Genomic DNA, 18,072 nt, shown 5'->3' with positions numbered 1-18,072 from the left:
CCCCTCTCTTTTTTCCTGGGCTGGACTTGGCTCTGGTGAGCGGGAGCAAAGTGGCCAAACATCTGGATGGAATAATGGCCGTCTTGCATTCCAGACCGCCTTGCGCAAGCCTTTCCTGGTGGGTGGAGAGATGGCCAGGCCTCCCGGGGGCCTCTCTTCCTCCCCAGCTCCCAGCCAGGGAGCCCCTCGCTGGGGTCCGGCTCTCTCTCACCGAGGCCTCCCGGAGCGCATGGGGAGAAGCGGCTTTTCTCCTCCTGGTGGGGGGGAAGGGGGCCTGAGAGGGCAGCCCTCTTGCCCCTGTGGGGTGCTGGAGCCAGGGTGGTGGGGCTGCTCTGCCGTGCCTCCTGCCTCAGCCTGCACACTTCACCTTGATGGGCCAAGACCCAAAGGTCCCCCGGACCCTCCACTGCCTCCCCTCGGCTGCTGCGTGTGCACAGACCTGGCAAGGAAGCCCTGGGGGGGGGGGGTTCTTGGTGCTTTGAGACCCCCAGGGACACCAGAGAACCCGTGTCCAGGCGGGGTGGAAGCCAAGGGCCTGGTGTGGATCTGCCTGGGCAGGTGGAAGGCTACTGGCAGGACTGACGGGCCGGTCACCCAGGAGAGCCCTGCGGTTCTGTTCACATTGCCCAGCAGCCTTGCTGCAACTCATGCTGGCTACTTCACAGCGACCCCCCCCCCCCACAACACACACACACACTCACTGCACTTCAGGATGACAATGGAATGACGGTGGTTTTGTGGTTTTTTCCCCCATATGAAAATATTTATTGAAAACTTTGGGACTGGGACAGTTTCGCTTCCTGAGATTCGGCTCTTCTTCCCAGAAACGGGCAGACTTCCTGGCAGTGGGGGGAGCTGCCCCCCCCCCGCCTGGCTGGAAAAGCCGGCTGTCTTCTGCCCCTCGGCCCCAGAGCAGAATCATCCCAGGAGGACCTGCAAGTCCAGGCAGGTGGAGCAGAAAACCCCAGCCGCCGCCCCCCCCAGGGCAAAAGGGAGGCATGGGGGGGGAGTCTTACCCACACACCACCATTAGAGGGCTGTTGTTTTTTCAGACGAGGACTTTGACCGGGCACTGCTGGTATGTTTGGGTCGGTTCTACCCACCTGACAGGGAATTATATTTTTGCAATCCCCCCCCTCCAAAAGTGTTCTGTGCCAACTGCAGACGTTCTACTGGGAAGGAGTATATGCCCACTCCAGATGTTGGGCTTTCAGCTGGGCCATCCTGCAAGTCAGACTTCGTCAGGCTCAGCAGAATTGCTGCGGTTTCACTGCGTAGCCCGAAGGGGGGCGGGGCAGGAACCCATGGAGAAAACATCCTTTGTCCTTGTCAGTGGCTCTCTCGTGGCTTGATTGTTGGTGTCCACCGGTTGTAACTATTGGAAGACAGAAACATACTTGTAAATAGCTATTTGTGAGCCGCCCCGGTCTCCGGAGAGGGGCAGGATACAAGTCTAATTAATAAATAATAAGAATAATAACTATTGTAAAAGATTGTAAAATTAATTCCAGAACAAAAGGGAGGAAACGTCTCTTATGAAAGGAAGAGAGGACGGGGGGCGGGGGGCAAACTGAGAATAACAATGTAGAAATGTGGTAAAGAGAGAAATGAGTCCAAGGGAGGGGGGCGCGCAGTGGCCCTCGCGGTGGGGGGGGGGGGGGGTGCCGGGGCGCCAAGGCGGCTCTGAGCGCATCCGCGGGGCAGCGACCGTCGAGGGGCGGCGGGGCGAGAGGTGGGGGGCCGCTGCCGAGGCTCCCCCTTTGTTTACCGCCGGCCCGCCCCGCGCACGCTGCCAAGGAGGCGGGTCCGCCCGGCCGCTCACAAGCGCTGCCCGCGCCCTGCGGAGGGAGCCGCCGACAGCGCAGACGCCCCTGGGCCGCCGAGCGAGCGAGCGAGCGAGCGAGCCACCGCCTCCGCGGCCGCCCGTTCCCCGCATGGCTCCGTGGCGCGGCGCCGAGGCGGCTCCAGCGGCGGCCCAGCAGTACTTCCGCTCGGACAGCAGCGATTCGGCCGCCTACATGCTGGGCAGCCCGAGCGGCTCCGAGGCCGAAGCGCCCGGCCGCCTGGAGAAGCGCCGCCGCCGCAAGCGCTGCAGGCCGGTCTGGCTGGCCGTGGCCGCCATGGGCATCGTGGCGCTGCAGATCGCCTCGGCCACCGGCCTCTTCGTCTATTTCACCATGGCCATCGCCAAGGTAGGCCGAGGGCCCGCGGCGGCACAAAGGAGCACGGGCCCCACGGCGGCGGTTGGCCGACGGGCTCTGGGCGGAAGGGCCGCGCGGGCGGGAAGCGAGCCCCAAAGAGGCGCTGGGCGGCTGCGGGGCCGGAGGGGGCGCGGCAGCAGGAGGCTCCCAATTTCGTCCCGAGAGTTGCCGGCGCCTTTCGAGCAGGAGGGGGCCTTCAACCGTGGCCGCTTCAAGCCCTGTGGACTTCCCCTCCCTGAATTCTCCACCCAGCCAGTCTGGGAGCTGCGGCACAAGTCTTAAAGTGGCCACGGTTGGAGATCTCTGATTTAGAGTTACGACCAACAAGTCGCTATATGGGAGGGTGCGGACACCAGCCCGGAGCCACTTTGGGGCGTTTGATGGCTCGGTGCTGTAAGGCTCCCTGGAAAGGGGCTCCCCTCTCCGAAGGGCAGCTGGGTGGCATGAGGGCGAAGGGGGGGGTCCCCCTCCCAGGGATAATTGTTCCAATCCTGCTGATCACATCCGGAGCTCCAGGGAGCTACTGAGCAGGCCAGAAACGACCCTGAGAGCTTAGCAAGGCACGAGTGTGGAAGGCAACACAGAGAGGATCCAGTCTGTTTGTTCAGGAAATAAAAGTAATAATGCAACACGTATGTGTGGGCTTGGAAGGAAGATCTTGACCCAAGGGCAGGTTGCCAGCTGAAGGTGAGAAGGGAAGAAAAACAAGGCAAAGGTTTAACAGAGAGCCGGGTCTCCAATGCCGTCCAAGCAGCTGCTTCAGGTCTTCTGCCTTGTGGGAGCCCCCTCCCTAGGCCTGCAGGGGGGGCACTGGCAGAGGGGCCTGCTGGGGAGAGAAACCGGGCCTGGGGGCTTCAGAGAGGTCACAGGGGGGAGGAGGGGAGCTACCGAATTTATACAAAAGCAGATTTCAAGTGATATTGGGGAGGGGATTTCCTAATGGTGTCACTGCCATCTGACCGGAATAGGGAGCTGAAGGGAATTCCCTTTGTGGGATCTGCTCAGGATGCTCACTATGGAAACACCCCCCCCCCCCACCCTGAGTAGGGCTCCCGCTGCCTGGCTGACCCCACCCCCACCTGAGCTCATCCGAGGGCGGGGGGTGGCTGTGGCCAGGCGCCTGAGTCCCCCAAGGGCAAAGATAAGGCACAGAGGAGGCTGTGCACCATGACCCCTTCCACGTCCTCCCTCCGTGGCTGCTGGAAGGGGAGGGGGAGGGGGCTTCCAGGGCAAGAGGGGCAGGGCCTAGTTCTGTAGCCCCACAGGCACCCCCCCCCCCCACGCTGGCTGGAAAAGGAGCGAGGGAGGGGCAGGAGGGGGATGCTCCTCCAGCTCTGCCAAGAGGGGGGGGGTCTACGCTCTTTCTGCTCACTCTAATGCTGGGGGGGGGGGGTTCTGCTACTTGGAGGAGCAGACCAGTCCTGGTTCTCCAGTGCCTGGAGGAGGGGGGAGCATTAGCCTTAGGGGCAGCGATGGCCTTCCCTGTAGCCTCCTTGCGGGGGATTGAGAGCCCCACTCAGGGCCTCCCGTCAGTCAGATGCTCGGAAGACTTGAATGGGGGTCCGTGGTTTTCAGAGGGGCAAGCGGAGGGCCAGAAGCCAGCCTTCCTCTTGAGCCAAGGGGTCAGCAGATGGCCGCTGTGCCTGACTTGGAGGTAAACTTTCGGGATAATAATTAACCTTCCTGAGCAGGACATTCCCTTGTCACTTCTTGGAATCTGCCCTTCAAACTTTGATAGACCTTCCAAAATAGAAAGTTACCCAGGGTGGGGGCGGGAGGGGGAATGTCCGTCAATGTTCACCCCTTTCCCTTTGGTAGTTGGGGGCTGCACCGCCCCCTGCCTGGACCCCAACCGGAAGGACCCTGCAAGGAGAAGCAGCTCCCAGAGCTCTTGTGCCGTGTGACTGTTTGCTCACAATGCTCACAACGTCCTTGCAGGCCTCAACGTCCGGCTCCCCCTTGGGAGAAAGGGCTGCTGGCCGGGGCCTGGCCTGCCTCTGCTCACTTTGTGATGAGGGAGGGGAGGATGGGTGCGGCCAGAGTTTCCTGAATTAAGCAACTTGCAGGCTTTGTTTGGCTTTCGTTTTCTCTCAATTGCTGGGACAAATCTTTTGAGGTTGCAAAAGTCACCCAGGGAGCCTGTGGTGCCAGGAAACCCCCCAGATGCCCCCCCTTTGCCTCTGGCTCTTGAGCACCCCTAGCTGTGCTGGTCAGCTAAGCCAATGCTGCAGATTATGGGGGGGGGGCTTCCCCCAGGCAGAAGCAGGAGCAGCATGGGTGGGGCTGGGGCGCTTCGGGACCCTCGGGGGTTAAATGTGGGGCCCTCGTCTGCAAAAGGACCAGGAGCCCCCTGCAATAACAAAAGGGGGCATTTCTCTGTGCCCCCCAACGCCTGCGGATGCTCCTTGCCTTTCTTTGAGTGAACTCTTTGGAGGGGGGGATCCTGCTGGAGCTCTGGCCCAGGACGTGGCCAGCCTGGCATAGCCGGAGCCCAGGACCCATGGCCGGCCCACTCCCACCTGTGTTTACAGCTGATTTCGCAACGCCTGCCCCTGTTCCTGGTCTCAGGCTGGGTGCCCGGTGTGTGAGCTAGAGTGGGTCATCCTGGGGCTTCGGGGCCTGGCTTGCCCCCCCCCCCCCCGCTGAATGAAACAGCCTCTTCCATCTGCTGGGGGCTGGGGGGGAATCCACGGCAAGGGAGGGCCCCCCCAGGCCCCCTGAACCCTTTGCCATTTCCAGGGCCAGAGCCTCACACAAGCCTTGGGAGCAAAGGTCTCTGTCCTGCCTGGACCTCCACATAGCGGTCGTGGCAGGGGGGCCGCCTGCCTGAGTGGACAGAGCCACCCGGGACCCCCGCCTGACCCCCCTGCCTTTCCTCCCCAGCTGAAGGCCCAGACGCAGGGCTCCTCGGAGGAGCTGAGGTGCCTCCAGCTGCTCAACCGGATGCAGGAACTCTCGGAGCTGCCCGAGCTGATGAGTAGCCAGCCGTGCTTCAAGCTGGCCCTCGGCATCCAGGACTACGTTGCCACGGTGAGAGGAGGGGTTCCGGAGCACACAATCCTGAGCCCACTCGAGGAGTGCAGGCCATTGAGGGGGGGAACAGGCCAGTCCTCTCCAAGATGGGCCCAAGCAGCCTGTCTGCCTCTGTCCTGTCCACTGGATGACCCCCAGGGTGGGGGGAGGGGAGGGGGCCTGGCCTGAAAGGTCTCCTCACTTCCCTCCCTGCCAGATTACTGAAGACGTTGTCCGAAGGAGCGCCCCAGGGGGTGAGTGAGCCCGGCGTGGGGGGGAAGGGGAGCCAGTTGGGAAGCAGGTGAAGGGGCAGGGGGTTGGCAGAGCCCCCCCCCAGTTGAGCAAGCAGCTCCCCTCCCTCTCTCACTCCTTCCTTCCTCCCCAGTCAGGGCCTCTCAGAAGCAGGGGGACGCCAGTTGGCAGTTGGGCAGCCGGCCCCTGGCACACCTCACCCTCAGGCGGCCAAGCTCCTCCCGGCCAGGTGAGTCCGCAGGCATCTGTCCCTTTCCTGGCCTGGGGGGTCCCGGTCGCTCAGCGAATGCCATCGGTTCTGGCCAGCTGTGCTGCGCCATCCAAGGCTGCTTCTCCACAGCTGGGCCATAGGCGAGGTGGGGGTTTCCTTTAATGCCTGGGGGGGGCGCAGGGCCTGGCTCATCTCAAGGAGGAAGGAAGGAGGGTGGGCAGGCTTCCTGGGGGCTCTTGGGCCCCTCCCTCACTCCCTTGAGTGCTGTGGGTGCAAATCCCCCACCGCCTGGGGTGACTTTTGGGGTCTCTTCCTCCCCCCCCCCCAGGAGGCCTGGGATCGGAGTTCCGGGACCTGCAGCAGTCCTGCCAGCACCCCATCCGCCACTGGGCCAGCAGGACCATGCACGCCCACCTCCAGAACCTCACCTACCAGGACGGGCAGCTGCAGGTGAGCCAGGCGGGCAAGTACTACGTCTATGCCCAGATCTACTTCCGCTACCCGACCGAGGGGGCCGACGCCCGCTTCCTGGGCCACCAGCTGGTGCAGTGCCTCAACCTCCAGAGCGTCCGCGGGCAGACCATGCTGCTGCTTAAAGGCGTGGGCACCAAGTGCTGGCAGCAGGACGCGGCCTACGGGCTCCACGCCCTCTACCAGGGCGGCCTCTTCGACCTCAAGGCCGGCGACAAGCTCTTTGTCTCCGTCTCCTCGCTGGACGTCAACTACGACGATGAGGCGGGCAGCTACTTTGGAGCCTTTCGCCTTGACGTGTGATACTGGGAGGGGGGGTGCCCGAGGGAGCCTCAATGTCCCCCCCCATGTGAAACCGCTGGGGGACGCCTGTGCCCCACTCCCGGCTTCTCCCATTAGTGGTGGTCGTGGCCAACCTCCCCTGGTGGCAAAGGCAGGACGGGGGAGGGGGTCTCTGCAGGGAGCCCCCCATTATAACCACGTCTCTGAAGCAGCCAGGAAGGGTGGACGCCGAGCCGGACCAGGCTCTGCCCAAGCAGCCTGGCTGGCAACTTCCCTCCCCACCACCTGCCCCCTTCCGGTCATCCCAGCAGAGAAATGTGGATCTCCCTCCTGCCCACACGCCCCGGTGCCTCAAGGGAGCCCAGCCGCTTGCACCCCAAGCGCCACTTGCCACGTCTGACTGCCCGGACAGGAGTGTAGGTCAGTGGGTCACCTGAGCAAGCCCCACCAGGGCTGCCCTCCACCCGCCCCAGCAGCCCAACCCTCTCCCAGGCCCTTCCGGGGGGGGGGGGTGTCGGTGGGTCCCGGCTGGTTTCTTCCAAGGACCCCCAGGCCAGGTTGTGGCAGGAGGGGCTGCACCCACCACAGGGCCAGGCGTACATCCGGCTTGTGCTTATTTCTGCCTTGGCATTTTGCATGCGCCCCCCCCCCACCTCCACCCCCACTCTGGACAGAGCACGGCTGATTGTGCCACACGCCCCTTGGCTTAACTCAATGGCCAGACTCTGTGGCTGGAGGCAAAGCAACAGGCGGCCATGAGGAGGGGTGGAGGGGCGGGGGAGGATGAGCCCCCCATCTTGACTTGACACCCTCGGCCTCTTCTGACACCCTAGGGGGCCCCGGGGGGGACAAGGAGGGCTCTTCTGTGGCTCGTGGACTTCACCTCCCAGAATTCCTGAGTCAATCATGCTAAGCCAGGAATTCTGGGAGTTGAAGTCCACATGTCACCGAAGAGCCCGCTTGGCCTCCCCGGGGGCCCTTGGCTTTTGGCCACCACTCCTGGCAATGTGGGGCGTAAACCCAGAAACCAGCCCCACCTGACGGTCTCGATCCCGGCCCCGACTCTTGTTCCACTTCGGCCTGGAACCCCACTCGGCCAGGCCCAGCCCCTTGCCCGCCTTGCCTGGGTGCGCAGAGGGCAGGAGAGGCAGCATCAGGAGGGGGCCTGGGGGGCTCAGCTGGCTGGCTTGGGGTTATCTGGGAAGAAGCAGGAAAAGGAGCCAGCACAGGTGAGGCTCTGCTGGCCACCCTCGAGGGCCGGAAGGGCGGCTGAAGCCAAACTGACCCCCTGCCCATCCCCCCCCCCCCGCCAATTCAGGCAGGTTCCTCCCCCCCCTCCCCCGGGCCCCCTTTTGGGCAAGGCAAGAAGCAGCCGCTGCAGAGGACTCTGTTCTGCCATCCCTTTTTCTCTGGCGTGCAAGCTCCTTCCCGGCGCAGCCCCCAACAAGGCCACGCCCCCCCCCCGGCTTCCCTCCTCCAGAGCAGACAGACGACTCCCCACAGATTGTTCTATAGTGCAATCAGTTATCTTGTAGAAAAAAATAAAACATGATTATCGCTTGCTCCGCCCGGAGAAGCCGAGGACGGCTCTGGGCCCTCCGTCGAGGGGGGCCAGTCTCAAGTCCCTCCGGCCAAGGTCCGTGGGGCAGAGAAAAACCTCGGCCCCTGCCGGTGGCTTCAGTTGAAGAGGATGGAGTCCGGGTCCTGGTTGGCCATCTGGGCTATGTGCTTCAGGACGTCCTTTTTGGTAATGACCCCCAGCAGCTTCCTGCCCGAGAGAGAGAGAGAGAGGCGGCTCAGGGGAGGGGGAGAGCTGGGACCCCCTTCGGCCCCCTTGAACCCCCAGCACAGGGGGAGGCCAAGCGGGCTCTTCTGCGACACCTGGACTCCAACTCCCACGATTGACTCAGGAATTCTGGGAGTTGAAGTCCACGGGTCACAGAAGAGCCCCCTTTGCCTGCCCCGGGACCCCCTAGGGTGTCAGAAGAGGCAGACGGAGGGAACGGCGGCAGGCCTGGCCCAGCAGCTTCCAACGGGGCCTTTCCAAGAGCGGCTCCTCTGGGCGCCCCTGAATTCCTCGCCAGCCTTTCCAGTAGCGGAGAATCTTGCTATATCAGCCATGTAGAATTTGTATACACAATATATTTTTTCATTACTGCTAGTGAATTGTCCTGTCTTTCATTCCGAAAGGGAACGCCAGGGGCCTCCCACAGCCAGGAGCCTATTCCCCCCCCCACCGCCCCCCCATTCCGCCCCACTGGGGAGAGCCTCGGGACGGGGGCCTTTCCCTGCTGCGGGTCGCATGCCAGCCCTATTTCTTGCCCCTCTGGCCTCCGTCACTCGCAGGCAGGACTTGCGCTGCTATGGGCGCTCCAGGGATGGACGAATGGATGGACGGCCTTCCCGTCCCTGAGCAGGCCCCTCCTCCCCCTCCTCACCCGTTGTGGGTGACCAGGCACTGGCGCAGCCCCAGTTTTCGGAAAATGTCCACCACGATCTCCATGGGGGTTTGGTCTGTCACAGTGAAGGGGCTGAGGTCGAGAAGGCTCCGCAGCTTCAGCATGGAGGGCGAGCAGGGCGGGAGTGGCGGGCAGTGGTCCGTGAAATAAATAACTGAGCTGCTCACAATCCCTTCCTGATTCTTCCTGGCACTTTCTGGGGGGGTGGGGAGGAAGAGAGAGTGAGAACCGGGGTGGGGGGGGGAGCCCACACCCAGCCCCCCTCCCTCGGGAGATGGACTGCTGACCGATGGAAATGACCAGGTCTCTCCTGAGGACGAAGCCCACCAGGCGCCGAGACTCCCTGGACATGACCACCGGGTAGCCGCTGTAGGTGGTCTGGCTGACCAGGGCCTCCACCTCCTCCACAGTCAGGCTGTCCTGCGTCAGCACCGCCAGGGGGGGGTCGCCGCGCCGGGGCCGCATGACGTCCATGGCCAGGGTCTTGTGGGTGAACTCCTCCTTGGCCTCCAGGAAGGGGTAGCCGTTCAGGCGGATGTGGGCGTCGTAGATGCCCTCCCGGCCGATGGCATCCGCCACCCACTTGCTGGTCATGGCCGCGGCCATCAGGGGCACGATGTACTCCAGCCCCCCCGTCAGCTCAAACATGATGACCACCAGCGAGACGGTCATGCGGGTCACTCCACCTGCGAGGGCCAGAGGGCCGCGGGTGAGAGTGGGGCAGCTGCCCGTCCCCAGCACCACCCCGGATGTCTCCCGTGGCAGCCCCTGAGCTGCACGGGGGGCTCTCCTCAGCCCAACCCCCCCCCCCCCCAAAAAAAAATTATTAATCCAGGTAAGACAAAAAGAGCAGAAAGCCCCGAGGCAGACCACCGGGGGGCCGAAGCCGCGAGGAGACAGAAACGTGGCACCAAAGCTCCGGCCAAAGGAGCCACTGCCGTGTCCTTGGCACCACGTCTGAGGCCTTGCGTCGCCTCCCCCGAAAGAGCCCCTTCCATCCACATGGAATCGCGGCACCTGCTGGGCTGGAGCTCAGTGGCCCACAATCACCATCCTGTCTGGGGGAGTTTGCGGGGTGGGGTGGGGGAGAGCTGCCCTGTCCCACCCCACCCCCATTTCCCTCCATCTAAAGGGAACCAACCACTGGCTGCCCTTTCGGCCACACGGAGAGGCCCAGATGCCCAACCCATGGGGGGGGCTGCTACTCACCCAGGCAGGCAGCAGCCCCCACCATGGCGTAGAGGCCGGGCGTGATGCAGTGGGCACCAGGGCTGCACCAGCCCTTGAAGATCAGCCAGTCGCGGTGGTGGTAGGCCAGCTGCTCCATACCTACGCCCAGCAGCCGGCCGACAATGGCCCCCACTGCCATGCTGGGGATGAAGAGGCCCGAAGGCACCTGCGGGAGGAGCGGGCATCAAAGGGCGGTCAGAGCCTCTCTGGCCCACTGCAGCCCCGGGTCAGCCTTTGTGGCCCCAAGCCGAGCCAGACCCCACGTGGTGGCTAGATTGACAGGGGTCAGCCTTTAAGGGACCTTTAAGGGGATCCAGCTCAGAAATCAGCGGAATGTGCTACTAATTGCCCCCCCCCAGGCAGTCATAACTTTGTCATTCAAGGGTCCCAAGTGGAGGACCGCCTGCCCGTCAGCCTCTTCCCACTCCTGCAGGACCAGAGGGTTGTCCCCCCACCCGGACTGCCACCTGCCTTCCTGCCCCCCCCCCTACTGCCCACCTTTATGCCGAAGGTGAAGATGGTGATGAAGAGCTTGAGCAGGAGGGCCAGGGCCAGCTGCCAGGAGGCCATGCGGAGGCCCGGCCCAGCCGCCCGGTCGGGCAGGTCCTCCACCCGGGTGCTGTTGGGGGGGCTGAGGTAGTCGCAGAGTGCGGTGGAGTCCAGGACGCCGCAGTCGTTGAAGAGCTCCGAGATGAGCTCGCTGGTGCTCATGCGCGTGTACTCGTTGGGGAAGGCCAGCAGCGCCGTCAGCGCCGTCACCACCAGCACCTCCAGCACCGGGTAGCGGCCCAGCCGGGTGGTCTTGCGCCGCCGGCACCAGGCGATGTTGCTGCGGATGAAGAAGGCCCCCCAGAGGCCCCCGAAGATGCCCAGCAGCACGAAGGGCCCCAGCTCCAGCAGGTGCCAGGGGAGGTTGAACTCCACGTAGAAGAGCACCAGGCGGCTGTTGCCGAAGGGGTTGATGGAGCGCAGCGTGAAGGCCGCCACCAGCGCGGCAAAGAAGGAGCGCCAGAGGGTCTTCAGCGGGAAGTAGTAGCTCACCTGCAGCAGGGAAGCGGGAAGGGGCCACTCAGCACAGGGAGGGGGGCATCCCTCGGAGCAAGCCCTGGGGGGAGGAGGGGGCTTCTCACCTCTTCCAGACTGAACAGGACCCCTCCGATGGGAGCGCCAAAGGCCACCGATACGCCCGCAGCTGCAGCAGCCGACAGCACCTGCAAGGAGAGTGGCCCTCACCGTCAGCGCCCTGAGGCCAAAGGGGCCCGTGGACAGCAGCAGCCCCCAATCCTCCTCCTGCTCCGCTGCTGCCCAGCGCATGAGGCGGGCAGCCCGTGTCCGTGCCACGTCTAGGCCGGAGGGCAGCCACCCCCAGAGCTGACCTCCCGGCGCTTGGCTTCATTCTTCCGGTACTTGGTGAAAAGGTGGCAGAGGATGTTGCCACAGCAGCAGGCGACGTGAACCAGGGGGCCCTCCTTGCCCAGGCTCAGGCCTGAGGAGACGGCCAGCACCAGGGTGACCGTCTTGATGAGCAGCGTCCACTTGCCCAGGTAGCCCCGGATGATGAATCCGCTGAGGATGGTCTTGATCTGCAGGGCAGCCAGGAAGGCCCAGAGGGAGGCAGCCGTTGGCCCACCACCTCCCTTGGCCGACCCCTGCCGGCCCCCCTGGGCAGAGCAACCCAGCCCCGGGGGGCAGGGAGGGAGGGAGGGGTCCCGGAATCCCCAGGGTCGGTTGTGTGCGGACTCACCTCTGGGATCCCCGAGCCACAGGCGTAGGGCGCAAAGCCCCGGACGAGCGAGACGGCCAGGAAGGAGAAGAGCAGAGCCCACAGGACGTAGAGGGCGTAGTTCAGGGCGTAGCCCAGCGCGCCCTGCCAGGAGGAGAAGCGGGAGGGTCCCTGGAGGGCCTTGCGCGACTGGCCCGCTACTGTGGGAAACGGGTGCCTCCCCCCCTCTGATACGCACCCCCTCCTCCCTGCCGGTCAGCAGCTGTGCCCAGGTCCTCCACTCGGGGCACTTGTCCCGGTCCTGGAATGTGGTGTGCGGAGACTTCCAGCAGCAGTGCTCGTGGTTGTACCAGAAGCCGCTCAGGCAGACGCCCTCCTTCAGGTCTGTCATCCAGTGGGCGGTGATGTCAATCAGCCCTGCCAGCGCCCCTGTGGGCAGAGGAGATGGCCATAGACGGGGAGGGGCTGGCCGGGGCCCCCGCTCTGCCCAGCCACTCCGGCCCCTCACCTGCCCACAAGCCGATGAGCAGCATCAGCAGCCATCCCGAGAAGGCGTCACTGACGCGGTGCACCAGGGCCCAGGCGGACTCCCGGCTTTTGCTGGCGATCTGAGGAGGGGGAGGCGTTTAGAGGCAGGCTCCCTCACCCACCCCCCACGCAGGGCCTCTGTCCAGGGCGGAGGGGGGGAGGCGCGTTTCCCCCAGGCACAATGCAGAGCAGCCCCCGCCTCCCCCCTCCCTCCCTGCCCAGCACCGCACTTATTTATTTATTCTGTTCCACGGCGGCTGCGGGGGGGGGGGGGCCCTAGGCGCTCGGGACCAGCAGAGCCAGGCAGAGATCAGCCTTCGCCCTGGGACAAAGCCTCGGCCCAACGCCCCTCTGCCGGCCACCCTCCCCAGCCAGACTGACCTGGCGGTGCCTGTCGCGGTCCCGAGACTTCTCCCGCACCCAGTCGATGGTGTTGAAATCCTCGTAGGTCCCCATGCCCGGCAGTGGCTCCTGCAGGAAGTCCATCACCGGCCGAGGCCTGTCCACCCCCACTCCATTGTACGAGGAGAAACCTGCGCAGGAGTCAGGAGAGTCCATCTCGCTGGCCACAGGACGGAGGGCAGAGTCCCGGGGGGAACAAAGGTGTCTCCGAGGGGCCGAGTTAATCTTTAAGCAGCTTCACGGGAGAGGGCTGGACAATTCTGCATTCTGGCCCTGGACGGCCCCCTATTCCCCTGCATCCCCAAGCCAGCGGTGAAATCGGCTTCCCTTCCCTTCCAGTCCACACGTGCCGTCCCTGGGTCTGATTTCTGACCAGCTGCCCATGCGCAGAGGGTTAAGAACCAGGGAGGGATGACGTCGGGGGTGGGGGCAGAGCCCACCGCTACCCACTTGCCCGACCCAGCTCAAAACAGGAGCATTTGCCCAGGCCCCAGAGGTGGCAGGACACCCGGCCCGGGTCAGTGCAGGCGTTTCCATCCGCCCTGTTCTTGGCCAAACCTCGGTGCCCCCTCAAGGTGACTGGGGGCTCCCGGGTACAGAAAGCCCCTTCCTCTCTTGGGGGGTGGGGTGAGGGCCTCGTCAGCTTAGCTCTGCTTGCGTGGGTTCCGACACGGGGCCAGAGCCAAACTCGGCCTCCAGGTTTCTGCCCCCAGGTGAGCCTTCACTGTCCGGCAGAAAACCTCCTACGGCTTGTTCATCAAACCGAGGGAGTTCCCAATCGGGATCAGCCGTGGAGGAAAGCCGAGGGGCTGGCGTGGCCTCCTGCGGGACTCCGGGGGGCTTTGGGGAAGCTGGGAGCCCAGACGAGGACGACGCTGTCACGGCCCGAGAGGAGCAACGCGGTCAGCAGCCCTGGTGCCGGTCAGGCTGTGCAATGTGGGGAGATGCGCTAGAAGCCACGAGGCCACAAACATCGCCAAAAGGCCCCAGCACAGACGCCCGTTTGGTGACCTCCCGAGGGACTCCCTGCTCCGTGGGCAGACACCCCCCCCCCCGCCCCCCAAACAGCCCCGAATCTTTCCTGCTTGGGCCGGAGGCTGGGGCTGGACTCAATGGGTGTGGAGCCCAAAGGCCAGCCACTTCCCTCTGCCACTCAGCCCAGGCCGAGCTCAGGTTACCTTCCGCCATCTCTCTGTCCAGCGGAGGGACGTCATCCACCATGGAGAAATCCAGCACCCCTCCGGCCACCTCCACCAGGTCTTCATCGCTGCTGCTGCCGCCCTGGAAACTCCCATTGCGGAAACGCCTATGATTCATGGCCAGGGGGCACCACACCTGCAACCAGAAGGGGGGGTCACTTCTGCTGGGGAGCCCTGCCCGCCCCGAGCCTCCCTCGCCCAGCGGCCAGGCCTCTGTCCCACTGCCCCAGGAAGACCCCCCCTTGGGTGCCCCAGTCACCAGCCCTCGAGCGGTCATCCTGCCAGCAGGCCCAGGCCTCCTCTTCACGGTCCCAGCCCTCCCTGAAAGTCAGCCCAGACTGCGCCTCTTATTTGGGGGATGGGGAAATAGCCCCTGGGTGCTGGACACCATCCCCTCCCCTCTCCCTGGCCGCCTTTCTAGACTCCCCACCGAAAGGGGAGACTTCTAGGACACAACGCCTGAGAAACCTCGCCCCCCTTCGTGGCCCACCAGGGAAGGAGAGAGGGTCAAGGGCCGAGGGGGGAAGGGGGCTCCATGTTTGGGGGGTGTTCAAATGCTGTCTCTGGAGGTCCCAGAAGCCTCTTCAGCAGGGCCTCCAAACTCAGCCCCTTTAAGACTTATGGACTTCAACTGCCTCCATTCTTGAGTCTGGAGACCCTCACCTTGTGGGACACTGCTCGGAGGACACAGAGAGGGAGGGGGGCGATGGGACACCTGAAAACCATGAAGGAGGCGGCGTACTCACTCACCAGCCCCATTGCCCAGCCCTAGACACTCCCCCACCAAAGTCTAAGCAAGGCTGCCCCCATGTGGAGGGCCAGGGAGGGAACAGGAAGCGGCAGGGGAGGGCTCCCTGTAGCGCCCACAAGTGCAGGGGAGGGCACCCAACCCTCTCAAAACAGCCCCAAACCTTTGGCTTCACAAGCTTAGAAGGACCGCAGCCTTGGCCAAAGCTCACCACGCAGGGCCTGGCTCTAGCAAGCACGGAGCGGGCCAGAGGGAGCAGCAAGGCCGGCCGGACATTAGGCCAAGAACCCAGCTGTGGCTCTGCTTGCCGGCGGAGGGTTTGGGGCACCAGTGGAGGGGGCAACCGTACTCTGGCTACTTAGAGAGGCCGCCCATAATGGGGGCAGCCCTGGGGTCCTCGGTGTTCTTGGAGGGGGTCCAAACTAGGACCGAAGAGCCCACCCTTCCCCAGGGAAGCACCCCTTGCCCTCTCGGCCCCCTGGGGCTCCGGGCTCCCCCTCCCAATCGCTTCAAGGGCTGGCCCCCGCAGTTGCCTGGATCAGCAGTCGCCTGGGAGCCGAACACGCCAACCTTTGCACCCCGGAGCAATTTCGCAACAGAGGCGTCCCTCCACCAGGAGCCCTTGCCCAGAAGCGGCTCAGCCAGAGACCCCCCCATCCCTCTCCCCCCAAACAGCTGCAGGGCTCCTGGACCTCTGGCGCAAGCAGACTTTGAAACACAGGGCAATTATTCACAGCCACTTTGAGAAGGCAGTAAAAGCCACACAAAGCGGCATACAAGTCTACATGCTGTGATGCTGGTGCTGTATCCCTACCTACCGTGTTTTGGGGAATAGAAGACGCACCTTTTCTCCCCCTAAATGAGGCTGAAAATTTGGGTGCGCTGACCACACTAAGGACACTAGCCGCAGGAATACCAGTAGATTCCCCCCACACACCTTATTTTCCTTTCCCCAAACTAAGGTGCATCTCATGCTCTGAAAAATACGGTACTTATAACTAGGGAGGCCGAGCCTGAAAACCAGAATTTGGGCTGAGAGCCCTTTTCAAGGTCTGGACTCCCTGAGCTTAAGAAGGGCATGGGGGGGGGGGGGGCTCTAGGAGAAGCTGGATGAAGGCTATCAGAGGCCCCCGAAGTCCGAAGTGGCCGAGGCGAGCAAGGGCGGAGGAGGAGAAGCCCTCTGCTTTGGGGTGGGTGAGCCCCCTGCCAACTGGGCAGAACCAGCCGGGGTGGTGGGAGAAGAAGAGGCTTTGGGGCAGTTGGGGAGCAAAGTCTCCTGCTCCGTCTACCAACCCAGAGTGGCAAAAGTCGCAGGGGCCGGTCAGGACTTGCGGGGCCCAGGCCACCTCCAGTGCTTGCTGGGAGTTTTGGATGCTGGGGCGGCCTGGGCCTGTGGCAGAAGGCGCTGCCCATGAGCCTAGGGAAGGTACGCAGCTTTGCCACCAGCTCTTTGGGGACGGGGCACGCAAGACGCCTTTCCAAGGCAGGCTGCCCCACCCGGAGGGCAGGCTGGGCTTTCTCCCCTCAGAGCTTCCGGGCCCCTCTAGCCCACAACTTGCCTCCACCCCCTCCCGGTCCACGTACGGCCCCTGCTGGGCTCATTCCGTCCAGAGGAAAACGGCAGGTGAGCGGAAGACCCCACAGGTGGGGAGACCCGGTGATCCCCCTGGGGGCTGAGCCCACCAACTCCCCAAGGGCAGAGACGGCCAGGGGCAGGAGGGACGGTTGCTGTGGCTGGGAGAGAGCAGCCGGGCCCTTCGCACCCAGGACTCGCATCGAAAGAACTGCCGGCCCGGAAGGTTCCCACCCAAAGGAGCAGCTGGGCTTCCAGACAAAGCGGAACAGGAAGTGCGCCTCCCTTCTGGGTCCCCTTCCAAGAACCAGGGGGACCAGCCCTTCCTCCCTGCCCCCCAGCTGCTGAGCAAAGCCAAATCGGCCCCTTTGAGTCCACAGGGATCCGTCCAGGCCTTGCTTCCCTGGCCCAAACACCCCCAAGCGGGACCCATGAGCTGCCCCCTCTGCCCAGAGGTCGCTCTCTCCCCTGGCCTGGCGGAAGGGCCCTGCGGACAAGCTGAGAGCAGCTGGAGGGAGGGAGGGAGAAGCGCCCGGTCCAAGCCCCCCCCCCTCTGTCAACAGTGGCCGAGGGAGCTGGCAGTCAGGGCCACCTCCTGCCCCCCCCCCCCCCCCCCGGAAGCCTTCGGTTTTCTGACCACCAACCCAGCCCCGCTTGGCCACCTGAGCTGGAAACGCCTGGATCTCAAAAGCACCCGGCATGGGGGGGGGGCGCACTCCAGCCGGCCTTCCAGGTGGACGCCAGGGATCGCCCCCCCCCCCCGCGGCCCTGACCCCTCCCTCCAACCCTCCCTGGAGCCAAGTGCCCGGGAACCCCGGAGGGACAAGCCAGACGGGCATCTTGCCCGGCCCCTCCCGTGGACTGAAGCCCCCCCCCACTCCTCCCCCTCCCCTGGGAAGCGTCCCGGAATCCCCAGGCCCCCCACATGGGCACACAGATCCTGGGGAGAGCGGGGCCCCTCCCGGGACGGACCCCCACCCGGCCCCCGGGCCTTCCCTCTGCGCGGCCCCCGCCTCCCGTCCTCGGGGCTCCGAGACCCGCCACCCTCCGGCCCCCAGGCCGTCCCCGGGCCGGACAGCGCCAGACCCCCCCCCCGACCCCTCCCGCCCGCCCCGGGCTCCGCGGGGAGAGGCGGCCGCAGTGGCGGGGCCCCCGGAGCCCTGCGCGGCCCTCACCTGCGCGGCGCCGGCGGGGCTCCTCCTCCCCCTCCCCCCCGCCCCTCCCCCTCTCGGGGGCCGGGCGGGGGCGGCGCCGCTGGGACGCGCGGGGAGGGGCAGGTCACGTGGCGGTGCCCGGAACGGCCCACTGACGGGCGGCCGCGAAGCCACCATCTTTGTCTCGGGCGCTGTCTCGGGCGCGTGCTGGCGGCCCCTGGCGGCCGCTCTCGGGGCTGCTTCCGGGAGGGGCAGAGCGGCGGGACGGATCGGGGGCCGAGCGGGGGCTCCTCCGCGGGGAGCAGGCCGGGAACTGCAGGGCGCTCCGGGCTCCCCGGGAAACGAGGCTCTCGGGGTGCTGCGCCTCGCCTGCTCCCCGCCCGCTGCCGCAGGGGCCTCCGCAGGGCAGACCCGGACCCGCCGCCTGCGGGGGGGGAGAAGAAACCGCCGCCCGCGAGAGGCACCTTCGCCCAGAAAGCGTCGAGCCCCCCGCTCTGCCCCGGCGTCTCCCGCGCAGAACTCCCGGGGCTTGGCCACACGCAGGCTGGGGGGCTTCGTCTTAAAGTGGCCCCGTTGTAAGACCCCCGGTGCGCCCCCCCCCCGCGTCTGGGCCCTGGGAAGAGGGAG

At 65.0% G+C, this 18,072-nt stretch overlaps 2 protein-coding genes across 3 annotated transcripts; one reads left to right on the top strand and one right to left on the bottom strand.

The window, feature by feature from the left end:
• Positions 1-1,851: 1,851 nt before the first annotated feature.
• LOC139171665 (tumor necrosis factor ligand superfamily member 10-like) lies at positions 1,852-8,590 on the top strand. The gene is made up of 5 exons (XM_070760088.1): positions 1,852-2,192; positions 5,085-5,231; positions 5,431-5,467; positions 5,599-5,694; positions 6,005-8,590. Exons 1-5 carry the CDS (start codon positions 1,935-1,937, stop codon positions 6,448-6,450), a joined length of 984 nt encoding a protein of 327 aa, XP_070616189.1. The 5' UTR covers positions 1,852-1,934; the 3' UTR covers positions 6,451-8,590.
• CLCN5 (chloride voltage-gated channel 5) lies at positions 7,940-17,547 on the bottom strand. 2 transcript variants are annotated; one of them, XM_070760086.1, is made up of 13 exons: positions 17,467-17,547; positions 13,950-14,106; positions 12,751-12,902; positions 12,350-12,449; positions 12,080-12,270; positions 11,863-11,985; positions 11,495-11,701; positions 11,249-11,329; positions 10,617-11,159; positions 10,098-10,284; positions 9,176-9,574; positions 8,868-9,084; positions 7,940-8,197 (listed from the first exon to the last, which is right to left on the bottom strand). In XM_070760086.1, the coding sequence occupies exons 2-13, from the start codon at positions 14,086-14,088 to the stop codon at positions 8,107-8,109; spliced, it is 2,430 nt and encodes an 809-aa protein (XP_070616187.1). In that variant the 5' UTR covers positions 14,089-14,106; positions 17,467-17,547; the 3' UTR covers positions 7,940-8,106. The 2 variants fall into 2 exon arrangements, with proteins under 2 accessions (XP_070616187.1, XP_070616188.1); XM_070760087.1 differs by lacking the exon at positions 17,467-17,547 and having other exon boundaries at positions 13,950-14,527.
• Positions 17,548-18,072: the final 525 nt, after the last annotated feature.

This window comes from Erythrolamprus reginae, chromosome 8, assembly GCF_031021105.1.
Source record: "Erythrolamprus reginae isolate rEryReg1 chromosome 8, rEryReg1.hap1, whole genome shotgun sequence".
NCBI lineage: Eukaryota > Metazoa > Chordata > Lepidosauria > Squamata > Dipsadidae > Erythrolamprus > Erythrolamprus reginae.
The sequence above is the reverse complement of the archived record's forward strand: the minus strand, read 5'-3'. Positions and strand labels throughout refer to the sequence as shown.